General features: G+C 42.2%; 1 protein-coding gene across 7 annotated transcripts in view; it reads left to right on the top strand.

Moving 5' to 3' along the window:
- The window catches only part of nf1a (neurofibromin 1a), a 393989-nt gene that overhangs the window by 109788 nt on the left and 266246 nt on the right, over positions 1–17955 (top strand). For all 7 annotated transcript variants that reach the window (XM_039824923.1, XM_039824958.1, XM_039824930.1 and 4 more), the window contains exons 10-15: positions 3541–3669; positions 3788–3862; positions 3954–4085; positions 6376–6513; positions 6692–6805; positions 16146–16225. In XM_039824923.1, coding sequence (XP_039680857.1) covers positions 3541–3669; positions 3788–3862; positions 3954–4085; positions 6376–6513; positions 6692–6805; positions 16146–16225 — 668 coding nt within the window. The remainder of the gene's footprint in view (positions 1–3540; positions 3670–3787; positions 3863–3953; positions 4086–6375; positions 6514–6691; positions 6806–16145; positions 16226–17955) is intronic.

A 17955-nucleotide genomic window follows, 5' to 3' on the forward strand; every position in this document is an offset into this window, starting at 1 on the left:
AAAAAAGTTGACTTTAAAATTTGTTATTTCCCATAACTATGATCCTTGTTGGTTAGATAATTAGTTGGTTAGTTAATTATTTAAACCCATAGACTACTTTATAATAATGAATGTCTGTTACATTCAAGCCATTGCCTAATGAGTTGATACAAAGCTAATAGCCTATCAGCTCCACTAAACTCTCTGGATTTCTTAGTACGGCTATATTTATAAAATGGTGTACTTCAGTGACTTTCATGAGCAAAACCTTGAGGCCTCGGGGAAGACCCAGGTCTAGGTGGAGAGATTATATCTCCACCCTGGCCTGGGAACGCACATGCGACCAAAATTTGTAAGGGTGCGACTAAGATTTTTCCTAGGTCGCACCGGTGCACCTAATGTCCTCGCATCCGCTGCCTCTCCATGAACGAAGTGAGTTTGTTTATATCGATATGTTTAATGTTGCGTTACATGACTCATTCCTTCTGTAAATCCGTGCCTGTGTTTGGATCTCTCCTCCGCGCAGCCTCGCCCCCATTCACTCACACACGGCTCCCCAGCAACATGGCGAGACACAGCGCTGACTGCTGACATTTGTCTACAGTTTTAATTGTTATTAACACAGCTGTATATGAGAGGGAAACCTGTATTGGTACAAGTGTTTCCGCTGGTAACTCTCTGTTAATGCGGCCGCCACGGCGAAAAACACATTAGAAGTTATTAAATGCAACTAACTTCAGTTTGTTGAGTAACAGCGTGTGATCCCTCCCACCCCAGCCACAAACTCTTTGAATCACTCCCCTCTGGCAGGAGGCTGAGGTCCATTAGGACCAAAACCTCACACCACAAGAACTGTTTTTTTCCCATCCGCCACTAGCCTTATCAACAAGGCCCGAAACCCACCCTGACACTCTCCTCACCCCACCTCTGGCTCTACATGCCACTGTACTTACTCTGCTGTAATGCTCTTTCTAGTTAAATTTTTAATACATACTGTGTGTATATATTTATACTTATGTTGTTTATATTCTAATACTCTATTTTCTTAACCTTCTTATATTTAGAGAATGTGTGACATGCACCTACAACACCAAAACAAATTCCTTGTATGTGTAAAAAAACAAACTTACTTGGCAATAAAGCTTTTTCTGATTCTGATGTCACGATACCAGAAATGTAGTAGTCGACACCATTACTAGTGAAATTCCATGATTCTGGATACCCAATGTGATACCACGGTAAAAAACACAACAATAAATCCCATGTACTCCTTTATAACATGTTCTTAAGGATGACAGGAGAACAGTCCTTAAACACTATCGTGTTTTTGTGGCCGGGTTCAGTGGGTAGAGCAGGCGCACGTATACTGAGAGGCTTATGCCTTGACACAGAGGTCCAGGGTTCGAGTCTGACGATTTCCTGCATGTCTTCCCCCTCTCTCTCCCCTTTCTCACCTAGCTGTCCTATCGAATAAAGGTGGAAAAGCCCCAAAAAATAAAAAAATAAATAAAAAAACTATTGTGTTTTAAAAAAACAATAAAACATCAGGATATTACATTTAATAATTGCATTGAAAGATGGCTTTCTGTGGCTAGTTAGTTAGTGAACAGGTAAGTAGCTGGTCTTGAAGAGGATTCTTTTTTTTCTGTCTTTGTCTTGACTGTCTCTCATTTGGACTCAGTCTTGACTTGGACTCAAATCTCTTTGGAAAATTTGCAACCAGATATCACTTAAAGCACTCATTAAGACCTTGTTTTGATGGAACAGCGCCCCCACCCCCGCATAAGTACCCTTTCTGGTGGAGAGTGGTACTTCAGCATGGTAGACGATGAGGCTTTCAAAACAAAAGCCCACAAAATAATAATAAATTCAGATGACGTTCTGTGAAAAATTGAGGAGGGAATGCTGGTTTAATCACAAAGACACCACAGTAACTGAAGAAAGCACTGTGTTGTAAGTCGCTTTGGATAAAAGCGTCCGCTAAATGACATTGTGTCGAAATGGTGATGAGAAGGTCACTCATGCCTGACTGCTTCTCCTCACAATCTCGTTCATGAGAAACACAGCGGTGTCTGGTGAGTGCTCCTGCTTTATGACCTGCTTTAATCTCCTCATTTGTTGACGCCATCCTTCAGGTCAGTGGTAACTAAATCCCCGGGACCCACAGGTTATTTTTTGGCCGCAGCAAAGTTAAAACCGCTCGCTCATGCAGTTTACCAATCCAAATGCAGTCCTCTAAGCACAGCGCTGGGAAAACACATTGCACCGCTGTCGCACATCATGGCTCTTATTAAAACACTGTAATTTTTTAAGTACCAGAACTAATAGGGATGATGATCAGCACCTCTAAATCTGAGGCCATGGTTCTCAGCAGGAAATCGATGGAGTGCGTACACCGGGTAGGGAATGAATCATACGCCAAGTGAAGGAGTTTAAGTACCGTGGGGTCAATGGAGCGGAAGATAAGCCGGAGAATTGGCGCAGCGGGGCGGTATTACATACACTTACACACACATGCACATATCGCACCATTGTGACAAAAAGAAAGCTGCGCCAGAAGGCAAAACTCTCCATCTACCGGTCATTTTCGTTCCTACCCTGACCTACGGTCATGAAGGCTGGGTCATGACCGAAAGAACTAGATCCAGGGTACAACCAGCTGAAATGGGTTTCCTCAGGAGGGTGGCTGGCGCATCCCTTAGAGGTAGGGTGAAAAACTCAGTCATCCGTGAGGAGCTTGGAGTAGAGCCGCTGCTCCTTTGCGTCAAAAGGAGCCAGTTGAGGTGGTTTGGGCCTCCGGTAAGGATGCCCCCTGGGCGCCTCCCCTAGGGAGGTTTTACTGGCACGTCCAGCTGGTAGAAAACCTCAAGGAAGACCCAGGACTAAATGGAGGGATTATATCTCCACCCTGGCCTGGAAATGCCAGCAGATGCCCCAGTCAGAGCTGGCTAATGTGGCTTGGGAAGGGGAAGTTTGGGGTCCCTCCTGGAATTGCTGGCCCCGCGACCCGACCCCGGGTAGGCGGTTGACAACGGATGGATGGATGGACGGACAACATGAATGCATTAATAATATCATTGACTTTAGCCTGGATTGAGAGTAAAGTATGATATAAATACAATGGTATCATGTGAGTCAACCGATGTATTTAACTACCTAATTTCCCCTTCTAAAATCACTTCAGAAGAGTCACAGCACTTACTTGCTTTTGTGTTTGTATAGCAATAAAGTTCAAGAAATGATGGTTCACCTTTTTAAATTTTTATTTCCTATGAGATCCACACCCCTACAAAATCACCTTAGTAATTCTAGAATGATTAATTACAGTAATTCCAAATAGAGCTATTCTGGTCATCTGGTAAAAATTGCAATATGTTTTCATATTGCAATATATATCGCCCGTTGTAACTGTTGTAATTGTCCTTAATTCTTGAGCTGGATGTATAAATAACCACCAGTTATTTCTCTCTGAGTGTATTGTGATAAGTCTGGTGTATATCTCACCAGAAAATGTACTTTTAACCGACCTAAAGTGACCTGTGGCCCTCCCTGTCCCACCAGGCTCTGCTGTTCAACCCAGCCAAACCCTTCTGGAGGGGGACAGGCAGCCAGAATGCTGACGTTGAGCTCATGATGGACTGCTTCGTCTCCTGTTTCCGCATCAATCCTCACAACAACCAGCACTTTAAGGTGGACTGAAAAGAAGTGATGTTATTTGTAATGTTTCCACTACTTAACAACATGGCGCAGGTACATAATATCAGTTTCACTAGATAATTGTCATTAGTCTTTCATCTTTGCTCTTAAGGTCTGTTTGGCTGCCTCCTCCCCTTCAACCTTTCACTTTGTCCTGGTCAACTCTTTGCACAGAATTATCACCAATGTAAGTCTTCAGAGCTTCTTCATACATCAGTGATGTTATAATTGTTTGATGTGTTATTTCACTTGTCTTTCTCTGTGTTGTCTACTTTCAGTCCCATCTGGACTGGTGGCCTAAAATCGATGCAGTGTACTGCTACTCTGGAGACCTCCGCTTTATGTTCTCAGACACCCTCAACCGCGTGATCCAAGGTGTCGGCACCCATGCTCCACTACGCATGACACCGGTAAGAGGACAGTAATATGTTACATTACTATACTAATACTAAACATTGGGTTTTATTTTTGTAGTTTTGTCCATTTCTATCAGTAATGATAACATTGTATTTACCAATGTAATTGTTAAAAACAAGGAACACACTAAAATGCCTACAATGAAGTCCAACAAGCATGAGCAGTCAGATGTTAGACAGGTTGGAAACAAAGCAACAGTTTATTTAGATCATCTAAACCCCTTTTATTTGGGTGTCAAACTGAAAGTGAACAATGAAATGTCACTAATAACTTAATTGAACAGATGAACTGCATGTAACTACGATGTGTACAGTAGTTCAAAGTAGACCCGAGAAGTCGGTGAGTAAACCTTGATGGATAGATATGCTTGAGTAACAGAATGACACATAGTTGGCATAGAAATTAAGCTGGTGGCCTGCTTAAGCTGATTAACTGGATTCACTGTAACAGATAGTAACTAAACATGGCGAAAGCCTGAACTTTCTAATAACATTTACGAGTAAACTGTATTTAACATGGATCGGTCACACCTGGCTGAAGGCCTCTTAAGTCAGTTTTAAAGCAACTACCAGTTCCAGTTAACCTGCTCAGTCGATCCCTAGTTCCCAGATATCTACAATGTTAATATTGATGAGAAAAATGATGACTAAACATACAAAAATAATAATATTGTAATAAATAGGTATTAAATTACTTTAGTTGTTTAATAATGTAATACCACCATGAGTTAAAATCATAAGCTTTTTGAAAAATGTGCAGTTCTGAAAAGTATGTGGTTATCTTTACTGAAAGGCTAAGCCTGGCATTCTGTTTTGTCCAAAAAAAATCCCATGTGCAGAACCCAAACCAACAATGTGTTAATGACACTCTCAATTCTTTTTGACTAGGACTGGCCCTGAACAGGATTTGGTTTAGGGACCAGTGTTTCCCATAAATAGGTTCTACTTGTGCGCCCTGCCTAGGTAAATTGATACCCGCCCAGGTAGATAAAACCTGATTTACATTTTTTCTTCTTCAAATCAACTATGTATTTTTATAGTGCACACGGATCAGTGGCCTCCAGTCCCCTCGTGAAGTTGCACGCATGACATGGTCAATATCCACATCCGGCTCAGAGGCTACGTTAGTATCATGCTGCTGGTGGTCTTGCTGTGGGACTAACTGTACTAATAAACCATAAAAAAGCCGTGACCACACTGCTGTGAAAGCTCCCTGAACTTCAATTATCAGAGTCTGGTTAACTGAAGCTGACCGGAGCTAACCGCTAACCGGAGTTAATCGTTTATAACCGCTAACCGAGCGTTTTCTCTGTGCCCGTACCCATTAACTGTATTCGAGCCCAAATACAATTTTAATACACTTTAGTGTTCATTAAGTTGGGTTTAAAAATTTTAAGAAAAACCTCTCTCAGCCTCAGAAAAAATAGCTTCCGCGTCAGAAAGTCCTCTGTCATCCTCAGAAAAAACAGCCTCTGCGTCAGAAAAACCTCTCTCAGCCTCAAAAAAACGCCCTCGGCGTCAGAAAAACCTCTGTTATCCTCAGACAAAACGGCCTCGGCGTCAGAAAAACCACTCTCAGCCTCAGACAAAACCTTTTCAGAAAGAAAGTTGCTTTCTGAATTAGCTGAGGTAGCTAGCAGATTTTACAGTGAATACATGGCAGTTCGTGAGCTGCAGTTTATAATGAACGTTGCCTGTTATCAAGCAAAATAAATAACGTAAGTTGTATTTCACTCTCACTTTTGTCAGGCACAAAGTCACAGAACAAAGTATGAAAGCAAGGCACAGCCAGACCGACAGACAGACTATAGAGAGAGATGCACTGCAAGCGAAGACATCAACTTAACATAGGCCTAACTGTTGTAAGCTGACATCAAACGTGGAGAGGAGGGAACACAAGTTTACCTGATTGCTGTCCCAGCATTTATTCTAATGTTGTGTTTTTATCTTTTCTAGACCAGATAGTTCCGCTTCACTCTGATCACAGTTGTAAACATTGACTCACAAGGGGGATGCGGAGCCCTTGCATAATTTGCAGGGGCTTAAGCAGCCTGCCTAGTTAGCTTATGGGCCGACCGGCTCGGTTTTAAGCTCTTGTGGGACATTTCTAGTGCTCTTTGGGGCCCTCTTGTAGCTACGGGGCCCTAACCAGCCGCTTAATTTGTTTATGCATAATTTCCTAAAACAGCTGGTCACTAGTTTTTAATCAAACGTTACTCAAATATAAGGAAATACTGTGCCTAAACCTAATGAGTCCTCCCTGTTGTCTGCTGCCCTCCCACAGAGTCTGACATTCAAAGGGAAGATGACCACCAGCCTTAAATTCAAAGAGAAAGCCACAGAACTGGACACTCGAAGTTTCAAGTGTCTCCTTCTTGCTCTGGTCAAACTCATCCATGCTGACCCTAAACTCATGTTGCATGTGAGTTTGCTACAACATATTGGCTTCTACGTGACTTACTTTTCTTACACACAGGTTTTGTTACCCATTCACTCTAGATGTTTTGTGTTCTTATTTGGTGTCAATGTTTATTAATTTCCACTGTATTTTTTATAACTGACATGACAAACAACTTTTTTAACTTCTTTTTGTGTGTTAGAACCCAGTGAAGCAAGCTCCAGAGATGCAGAGCAGTACAGCAGAGCTCATCACCGGCCTGGTGCAGCTAGTGCCTCTAACTAACACCACCCAGCTCTCACAAGAGGCCATGGAGGTCAGAGACAAACTAGAATTCCGACTTGAAGAGTTGTTTTCTCTAGGGATGCACCGAATCCAGTATTCGGCTACTGATTCAGCCGAATATTGGGCTTTTTGACAGGGTTCTGTTTCTGCTGAACCGTAGAATTTTTTTCCACCTAACCCTAAGTTTGCACTACGCACGCTACGCTGGTCGACGTAATGACACCGCCATTGATTACGGGAAGGTGTTTACGTAGGTGGACTGTTCAATACAGTAGGCTGTGAGAAAGTGGAAATGGAACTTGTGAGCAGAAAAAGTGTTGTTTGGCAGTACTTTCAGTCAAAAGAAGGCGATTCAATTCGAGCTACATGTTCAATTTGCAATGAGGATTTGTCTCGGGGATGGCAAGGACTCAAAACAATACACAACATTGCCGCTGTTAAAACATTTGCATATGAAACATCCGAAGGAATATGAGTTGTGCATCAAGGAATCTACAGATAGCAGACAAAATGCAGCAACTTCAGGTACAGCAAAGGAAGGACAGTCACAGCTAAAAACTTGTGTTAACCAGACAGTGCCTTTCCCGGTCTGTCAGCCGTTCTCTTGGCAAATGAGTCTCCCTACAGTGGGAGCGGAGCGACTGAACGGCTCGCTGCTGCTTGTTAGCTTTCTAATTTCACCCACCCAACATGCCTTCATCATACACTGGTTTTTGTAATCAAATTATTGAAGTTATTCGAGGAATTGTTTCAGCCCTAGTGTGTATGGCGTTATATACAGTATGTGTCACATTCCTGAGCGAGTAATTGTATGTTTTGAGCACAGAGAACTATATTTTGCAAGCACATTACATTTTGAACAGAAATTAACACTTGCAAAAAATAATTTAGAAACCTATTTCCTGCACAATAAATGTATTTGCATGTCTTTCTCTGCTCGCAGGTAGACACTGCTGCTGACACTAATGTCTCCCTCGCTCTCAATCTCTTCACTGTGTGCTCAGATTTTCACAGCGTTACAAGTGTGCCACAAAACCAACCAATCGCAGAATCAAAAGATAAATTCTGATTGGCTGTTCGTCTCCAATTAGATCGCAAGTAGCAGGAAAGACATATCATACAGGGAAACAGTCTTTGACACAACACCTGCAGTGATTCCCCAGCAAGGGGTATCTCTGCTGTAGCCAGTGGGTACTTGGAAAGATTGTGGAGCAGCTTAACTAATCAAAATAATAATTGAATTATGATTGATTTAAAACAATATATCAGCTAAAACAGCTCAACACATATGTTTAAACATATAGCGAAGTAATCAATGGTAGAAATAAACGGCTAAAAGTGGCCTACTGACTTGGCTAACAGTTGATATGATTAGCTAAAAGTAATGGATGACTTTTGAAACATTAACCACACTTCAAGTAAAAGGCCTAGCTAGTAGAATTTCTGACTAATCCAACCTACCAACCTAAATGTCTACAGTTCAATTGCATGAAAATGTAAGAATATTCACTTTAATATGATAGTGTGAACACATTGGGAATTGATGGTATGTGAGTTTATATGACAGGGATGTGTGGGAACCTCAGACCAGAAAGGTTGAAAAGTACTGATCTACAGTATTTTATATTATTGACTGACTGGTATATTACAGACATGCCTTAATAGTTGTGTTAATCACAATACTGTTGTTTGAATTACATATCTTCATGCAACTAACGTCATCCTTCACAAGCAATCTAACATTAGCACAGCATGGATAAAGTCTATGCATCCAACATATTTATCTGAACACACCTAAAATGTCACAATACAGCCACTTAAAATAAGTTTGTAATACTGGTTATATAGATATCGTGTTTTATTAACCTTAATTCTGTTTGCCAAGGCTATATTTTATTGACTTGCAAAGTAGCTATCCGTTGCTAACGTTAGCTAGCTAGCTAATTTATGTCAAAAAGCAGTAGCTAACTAACGTAACGATACTGCCAAGATATGGTTTCATTTTAAGACAGTGTAAACACATGACAACACTTGACGAGTCTTATAACACCTCTCTGGTCTCTAGTGAAATCATATCTTGGCAGTAGTTAGCTAACATTTTTGCTTTTTGAGATAAATTAGCGTTAGCAACGGATAGCTCCTTCGCAAGCTAATATAGCAACATAATTCACGTTAATAAAATACGGTAATGTAACCAAAGTATTAAAAACTACTTACATGTGGCTATTGTGTGACAGGCCTACTGCTGTTCAGTCTCTCATTGCGATACCTAACTCAGCTAGCTAGTTACAGTGCTGCGAGGCCTGTTCAGATGACATGTCGGCTGCTGTGTGTGAGCTAGCTAGATTGCTTGTGAAGGATGAGTCAAACTAACGTTAGACACACAAGGAGATATGAGTCATCAAAACAAAAGCATTATAGTACACACAAATATTAAGACATTTCTGTGATATAGCCAAGTCAATAATACAAAATACTGACCGAAATGTGTTTTAATCCAGTAACATTAGTCGAACAGCTCCACTGTAGTCAGTATTTGCTGTACCAACAACTCCTAGATTTTTGTTTCCTGATATTGCGATCTAATTGGAGATGAACAGCCAATCAGAATTGACCTTTTGATACTGCGATTGGTTGGTTTTGTGGAAATCTGAAAATCTGAGCAAGCGTGTCTAGAGTTGAGCGCGCAGAGAGAAGAGGTTGAGAGCGAGGGAGACCTGACCGGAGCACAACAGCTTCTACCTGCGAGCAGAGAAAGACATGCAAATACATTTATTGTGCACGAAATAGGTTTTTGTTTACTCAAACTAAATTATTTTTTGCGAGTGTAAATTTCTGTTCAAAATGCAATATAATGTGCTTGCAAAATATAGTTCTCTGTGCTCAAAACATACAGCTCGCTCAGGAATGTGACACATATATAACGCCATAAGTGTGGATTCAACATTAAGTTGTTACATTTAACTATTTTAGAGGCTGTGGACGTTTACTTCATTATTAGGGCCCGAGCGCCGACAGCGGCGAAGGCCCTATTGAAACTGAAGGAATTATTAGGGCCCAAGCGCCGACAGCGGCGAAGGCCCTATTGAAACTGAAGGAATTATTAGGGCCCAAGCGCCGACAGCGGCGAAGGCCCTATTGAAACTGAAGGAATTATTATTATTCTTTCTTTCTTTCTTTCTTTCTTTCTTTCTTTCTTTCTTTCTTTCTTTCTTCTATTATTTTCCCGTCAAATGAATTGCCTTTTTGAGGGCCTTAACATATTCAAAAACTCACCAAATTTGGCGGTCGCATCAAGTCTGGTGAAAATTTACGTATTTTAAGGGTTTCGGGAATAGGCGCACAAAAATGGCTCGCTAGCGCCCCCTAGAAAGTTAAGAAAATTGAGCCCCTGCAGTGCATTTAACGTAGACTCACGAAACTTGGTACACATATGTAACATGTCAGGATGTACAAAAAACGTCATTAGAGCCATACCCTAAACCCAACAGGAAGTCCGCCATTTTGATCTCAAAGTTCGAAATTAGTGCAATTTTGGCCATTTCCACATGTCGTACTTTAACGAACTCCTCCCAGAGATTTCATCCGATCAACTTCAAACTCGGTCTGTGCCATCTTAAGATGTTAAAGATGAAAAGCTGTTAAAAGAAAAACTTTTCGTCATAGGGCGTGGCCGTGGCGGGGCGGCCATTTTGTGCGTTTCGCCGCCGAAACAGGAAGTGGGTGTAACTTGGGTGTACGTTGTCCGATTACCTCGAAACTTTTCAGGATTCATAAGAGTCCAACCCTGAGGACAAATAAAGGCCGATATTTACTTAAAGTCATAGCGCCCCCTAGTGGCAACAGGAAGTAAGCCTAAAAGTCAAGGTGCTATACTTTAACGAACTCCTCCTAGAGATTTCATCCGATGGACTTCAAACTTGGTCTGTACCATCCCAACACCTTAACAATGAAAAGTTATTAAAAGAAAAACTTTTCGTCAGACGGTGTGGGCGTGGCGGCCATTTTGAGTGTTTAGCGATGACCAAAGAAGTTGTTGTAACTTGAGTGTACGTTGTCGTATCTGCCCGAAATTTGTCACGATGGACAAGGGTCCAGGCCTGAGGACACCTACAGGCCAAAATTGACTTTTGGTCATAGCGCCCCCCCCTGGCAACATGAAATGTGCCTTATATGACAAACATCATCCGATTTGCATGAAACTTATAATGTGTGGTCTACATGTGATACTGATACTTTTAATATGACCACGCCCACTTACTCAGGCCACGCCCCCCCTTTCATAACATTTGAACCGTTTAAGGTATACCCTTGTGTGAGGTGTCATTGAACTCAGCACAGACTTCCTTATTCATCGGTGATGGTTTGACCCGCCCCCTAAGCTTAAGCGCCGCCCCCTTTCATAAAATTTGAACCCTTTAATGTATACCCTTGTGTGAGGTATCATTGAACTCAGCAGAGAGTTCCTTTTTAATTGGTGATGGTTTGACCCGCCCCCTATACTTTGGCCACGCCCCTTTTAAAATTAATGACACGTTTGATGTAGACCCTTGTGTGAGGTATCATTGAACTCAGCAGAGACTTCATTCTTCATTGGTGATGGTTTGACCCGCCCCCTAAGCTTTAGCCACGCCCCCTTTTAAAACTAATGACCCGTTTGATGTAGACCCTTGTGTGAGGTATCATTGAACTCAGCAGAGACTTCATTCTTCATTGGTGATGGTTTGGCCCGCCCCCTATGCTTAAGCCACGCCCACTTTCATAACTTTTGACCCGTTTAAGGTAGAGTCTTATGTGAGGTGTCAACGAACTCAGCAGAGACTTCCTTTTTAATTGGTGATGGTTTGACCCGCCCCCTACGCTTTAGCCACGCCCCTTTTCACAGCTAATGAACCGTATGACGTAGAGTCTTGTGTGAGGTATCGTTGTACTCGGCGGGGAGTTCCCTTTTCATCGTTGACGATTTGCGGCGTCTGAGTGCCGCGCGAATGCACGCTCGCAAGGATCGGCGTCCGCCAGGTAACCCCAACGCGCGCAGAGGCGCGAGGGCCCGTCCATCGCTGCTCGCAGCTTTAATTTAGTGTTGCACTTCTGTCAGAGACGTATTAAAAAAAAAAAGCAATAGTAAAAATTTAAACAGCAGAGGCTGAGATTGTCATACTTTCATTCTTCTTCCTCCAAACACGGTTAGTGGAATTATGACCAAAAAGTTCTATTTTGGTCTCATCTGACCACATGACTTTCTCCCATGACTCCTCTGGATCATCCAAATGGTCATTGGCAAACTTAAGACGGGCCTTGACATGTGCTGGTTTAAGCAGGGGAACCTTCCGTGCCATGCATGATTTCAAACCCTGACGTCTTAGTGTATTACCAACAGTAACCTTGGAAACGGTGTTCCCAGCTCTTTTCAGGTCATTGACCAGCTCCTCCCGTGTAGTCCTGGGCTGATTTCTCACCTTTCTTAGGATCATTGAGACCCCACGAGGTGAGATCTTGCATGGAGCCCCAGTCCGAGGGAGATTGACAGTCATGTTTAGCTTCTTCCATTTTCTAATGATTGCTCCAACAGTGGACCTTTTTTCACCAAGCTGCTTGGCAATTTCCCCGTAGCCCTTTCCAGCCTTTACTTGTGGAGGTGTACAATTTTGTCTCTAGTGTCTTTGGACAGCTCTTTGGTCTTGGCCATGTTAGTAGTTGGATTTTTACTGATTGTATGGGGTGGACAGGTGTCTTTATGCAGCTAACGACCTCAAACATCTAATTTAGGATAATAAATGGAGTGGAGGTGGACAATTTAAAGGCAGACTTACAGGTCTTTGAGGGTCAGAATTCTAGCTGATAGACAGGTGTTCAAATATTTATTTGCAGCTGTATCATACAAATAAATAGTGAAAAAATCAAACATTGTGATTTCTGGATTTTTTTTTTAGATTATGTCTCTCACAGTGGACATGCACCTACGATGACAATTTCAGACCCCTCCATGATTTCTAAGTGGGAGAACTTGCAAAATAGCAGGGTGTTCAAATACTTATTTTCCTCACTGTAGGTGACCTACGTGAATCGTGTAGATTCGATGAGAAAATGTTTGGGGGAGGTTAAGTACTCAGGCCTGGTGCCCGATTTCTGGCGTATGAATATTTTAGAAAAAAGTCCACATGGGATTTTTTTTGATGAGATGGATTTAACCAATCATCGAACTTCCACCTACCAATGAAACGAGTTCTAGCCAATCAGATGCAAAGTAGGGAGGGATGCAAATGTGAGAGTGCGGTGCCGGTGTGGTCTCCATGGTAACGCGGCAAAAAAAATGGAGGCAAAGTTTATTAAACTTGGAGCATGTAGATACAGGCAGCTTTAGTTGAGAAAGTAGTTAAAACAAATGGCGATGGGCATGAATAGAGGACAAGAGGAAAAGGGTGGAGACGGGAAGCCGTTTAGCACTTGGTGTCTCAAATTGAGGGAGCCGGGTGCTTGCTTCTGCAGCGCATGTTCAAGGAAGACACTGTACGGCAGCAGCGGTAAGAAAGTGCTTGCTAGTCACAAAGCTTTGGTCCATGCACTCTGTAATACGAGTACATTACCGGCAACGACGGCTACCGCTACGACTGTTCCTTCATTGACCGACCGTGATACAAACAATATGTGTGTGCACGTTCATAGCGGAACATGATTTGTCATTAAGGATGGCCACTGTGTAAAAGCTATCTGAAGCCCAAACTGCCTTGACAAAGCTGTCTGTTTGGAATCCGCATGGCAGGTATTTAAATGACGGCCTTGTCCCAGAGTTTAGACGTCTAGCTATATGAAAAGATAAACAATGGGGACATTTTTAATAAATGTAAATAAAGCAGCTAATATCAACATGGACAAAATCATGAATGTACTAATTTGCTTTTTTGATGATAATTTTCACAATGATTCATTGTAGGATTATGATATTATTGAAATATGTAAATCCACGTTGACTCTTAATTTAACATATGGTTGGAAGATGTAAAGATTGATCCAAAACTTTTTAGTTTTTAAAAATTATGACTTTTATTATTGTGTAATGTCAGAAGGACTTTAACTGTTTTGCCAGTCAAATTAACTTTAATGAGTGCATATTGAAATATTACACTGATGCATCTCAAAATGCATCAGATTGATGCTTTAAAATATGGAATATTTAAAATTTTCTTCCAGGGGAGCATGCCCCCGGACCCCCATAGAGGGGTAATATCCTTCTCACCTTTTTCACCCCGACCCATTTTCATGCCTTAATAGGGCCTTTGCTGACCAACGTTGTTGGTGCCCAGGACCTAGTAGACGAAACAGCAAGCAGGGCAGAAAGAGCAAGTCCCACATTGAGCATGGGGGCTGCACATCATTATAACAACATTATAACGTTATAACCCTGGCCAGCTTCTTCCTCCATAGTATCCATAAATGCTATCGCCTTTCGGGGGCATTCAAATGTCTTAACTTTGTCTTTGGTGTCAATCTTCAGCTTGGGAGGGTCCAGCATTCTGAATCCCACCTTCGGTCATGCAGTTTTATACACTCTTGAATTTGTCACGATTCATCTTTGTAGCTCTGGAGTTGTCCGGAAATAGCATTATGTTATTATTTGCCCTCGTTTCTCGCTGCACGCAGCACAAAGTCCCTGTCCGAGGATCTTAAAGCGCCCATATTATGCTCATTTTCAGGTTCATAATTGTATTTTAAAGTTGTACCAGTATAGGTTTACATGGTTTAATTTTCAAAAAACACCATATTTTTGTTGTATTGCACAGCTGTCTCTCACTGCTGCAGATACTCTTTTCACATGGTCTCTGTTTTAGCTACAGAGTGAGAGCTCTTTTCTTCTTCTTCTTCTGTACTATTTTTGATTGCACTCACAATCAAAAATATAAACGCAGTAGCTCAGATGTAGATCATGTCAGCTAGCTAGCTTCATAGACAGTAAAAGAAAGGCTGTTTCTCCAATTTCAGTCAGTTACAAGGCAGGATTAGCTGGGAGACTTCTTCTAAATGAGGGTGCACATGTAAGTAGTTCTTTTGTAGATTATGGTGAACTTGTGTGTGTTGTAGCAGTGCTTTGCTATTGAGAACAAGGTAGCATGCTAGCTTTAGCATTAGCATGCTAACGCTATGAGCTAACGATTGCAGTTAGGCACCTCGTTTCGGCTTGTGACGTAGAAAGCCGTGCCGATTTTGAACAGCTCACCCGGACACTGAAGGCAGGACACATTCAGAAACCGTATCTCACTCAAAACAGCATGGATGGATTTTTTTCAAAATTTGTATGCGTGTGGAAGCACCAGAGACACAAAATAACACCCCAAATCCCAGAAAAGGTGTTTTTTTCATAATATGGGCACTTTAAAAACTTTACCAGTATGGATCTGGGTCTCTCTCGTGTCCTGAGCTGCTGGCTGGCCAGTCTGTGTTCCCTTAATCTCACACGTTCCCTCTATCTCATGCAAATTCCGAATCAGCTCCTCTAAAAAACTTTACTGCATCTCCTCCTTCAGTGCCCTCGGGAATGCCCACAAAACCAAGATTATTGCGTCGCGACAGGTTCTTCATATCTTCTATTTTTTCCCCAAAGCAGATCTCTCTCTTTCTTGCTAGCTGGTGGATTAGCTTGTCCTTCTTTTTCGGCTGCTTCTAGGTTTTCTACCCACTTCTCGACCTCATCTATTCTTGTGATTAAGATCGAAGGTTTTGCATAGCTTCAGGTCCGCCCAAGTGCAGATGCTTCCTTAATATCCCCACAGGCCGCTGACTTTTTACCTTTCAACATTCTTGGCTTCCAGCGATGTTTCTCCTACAAGCTGACCACTGGTTACTTATCTTCATTAGGATACATGTAGCAGCAGCCTTCTCCTGGCATTATGTCACATGACCCCCAACAAACAAATTTAAACAGGAGCAGATCAGAAAACTCTGAGGTTTCTTACCAAAACATGATGAAATATGCTTGTATAACAGACAATTAAAAATAGAGGTCTGTCTCTAATAAAAATATCTTAAAAATAAAGACCTGATTCCCTCTGTAGTTGAGGTAAATAACTTCATACTTTATCTCTGTATTTGATACTAATGAATTGCTCCCTATGCTGCTGTACGAATGTGTTTGAATGTCTATCTGATGAGCAGGTAGCACCTTGTATGGCAGCCTCGGCAAGCAGTGTATGAATGTGTGTGAATGGTCCTTGTACATGTAAATGCACTTTGAGTCTTCATTAAGACTAGAAACGCGTTATAATAATGTAGTCCATTCACATTACAGTCCATATTTTTTTAACTGTAAAACTATAACAAACTATTGTTTCAGTTATTTATCTTCCTCTCCTGTCTTCTGTCCTTTCTGTTTTCAGGCACTGTTAGTTCTTCACCAGCCAGAGACCATCGAGCTGTGGAATCCCGATGCCCCCATAGAGACATTTTGGGATATCAGGTACTTAACAATCCTCTCATCTTTCCATAAAGAAGGGAGGGGGTCAAATACCTGGCCCTAATCCACAGTCATATACCCATAGAGACACAATTGTCTGCTGATGTGCCTATGGATTCATAGGATGCAACGCAGCAGTCCACTCAAGTTGGCTTTCTGTTACGAGAGTAGCCTAAAAGTGGTTATACACCAACCAGACGGCCGACCCTCGGCAGAAAAGCTAGTGGAAATGATCAGTCGGGTCCCCGAGGTCCAAAAAACTGCCTCGGGACACACTGAGGCGACACTGACCTCAGAAACGTAATACGTCTACATAGCAGCAGGCGGCACTACTCTGTATTGTTGCCCAAGAAATGAAAACCGGCAGCTGATTGGACAACGGCGTCTGTTAGAATGGCCACATAGCGGTTGGATAATTACAGCAGATAGGCCATGCAGTTGCTGAATCTGTCTTCATTCCAGCTCAACAAAGGTCAGTTTAAAAGATTTTCGTCAGATTTTGAGAGACTCTAGTCACCTCATTCCGCTCGCCATTTCCGGGTGAGTCCCGACTGCCCTGCCGGCGACTGAAAATGTCAGGTTGGCCAAAATGAACGCCGACAGTCCCCCAGACTGACGACTGCACGGGACACACCGAACAGATTAGAGTCACTGACCTCGCCAGACTGTCCAACGGCCGATAATCGGCCCCATGTGTTCCGGGCTTAAGTGTGAGCTAGAATGGCAGCAGGTCCATTAAGTGAGTGACGTCTGTGTGTGTGTGTGTGTGGTTGTGCAAAAAGCGTCTTTTCACCCTTTCTCTATCTGGGAATGTTGGTATTGGCAGTGGCAGAAGAAGTAGGCCTACTCAACAAAAAAGTGGAATTAAGTAAAACTAATATTACCGCACGGTACAAATCCTGCATTTAAATGTTTACTACAAGTGCAGAGTAAAATATAGGCATTATGGGCGCAATGTACTTACATTTTCTTTAATAGTTGTATTTTTTTATATCTGCAACGTAACCAATTACAGTTCTCGTTCAAGTAAATTGTCACAGTAAGTCAGCAGTATAGAGTAGGGCTTGGCAGTATATATCAACTTTTTTAATCATATCAATTAGAGATGCACCGATTGACCGGCCAGTGACCGGAATTGGCCGATTTTCACGTGCTTGGCCATGACCGGCGACTGGCAGGTCAGTCTGACATATTTTATGCCGGTCAAATGCACTCGGGCACCGCATGATTAACATCGCGCAAGATCAGTGCACCGCTGCTCAATCAGCTGTTTATGAAATGTTATAAAGTTGCAATTATACACAGCTCTGCAGAGCCGTCTGCTATACTGATCTCAGCCGCCCCCTCTCCCCTCTGAGGCTGAATAAGTGGAACATGAAAACCGCGGTACCGTGAAATTTGACAGCTACAGTTTATTGGAAAATAGCGTTGGGCAAACTGACTTGGATGAATTTACTGTTGATCAGACCCCAGATGAGACAAGAAGCTAACGTTGGCGAACGCTGCGGTGACTGTCCCTCTGCCTCTGACGTCCGGCTGCAAGAGACGCTGTATTTAAAAAAATAAAAGAGACGCTGTATTCCTCCAACATGCTGTATTAACGTTACTGTTTAAAACGCTTTCCAGGTTAGTGGGGATGCATACTGCTCAAAACCTACATTAAAAACGTAGTAATCTTCCCCCAGCGTTTAGTTTGTTGCTAAACTGTGTAAAATGAGTGTTGACGTTTATGT

The sequence above is a fragment of the Perca fluviatilis genome, chromosome 2 (assembly GCF_010015445.1).
Source record: "Perca fluviatilis chromosome 2, GENO_Pfluv_1.0, whole genome shotgun sequence".
Lineage (NCBI taxonomy): Eukaryota > Metazoa > Chordata > Actinopteri > Perciformes > Percidae > Perca > Perca fluviatilis.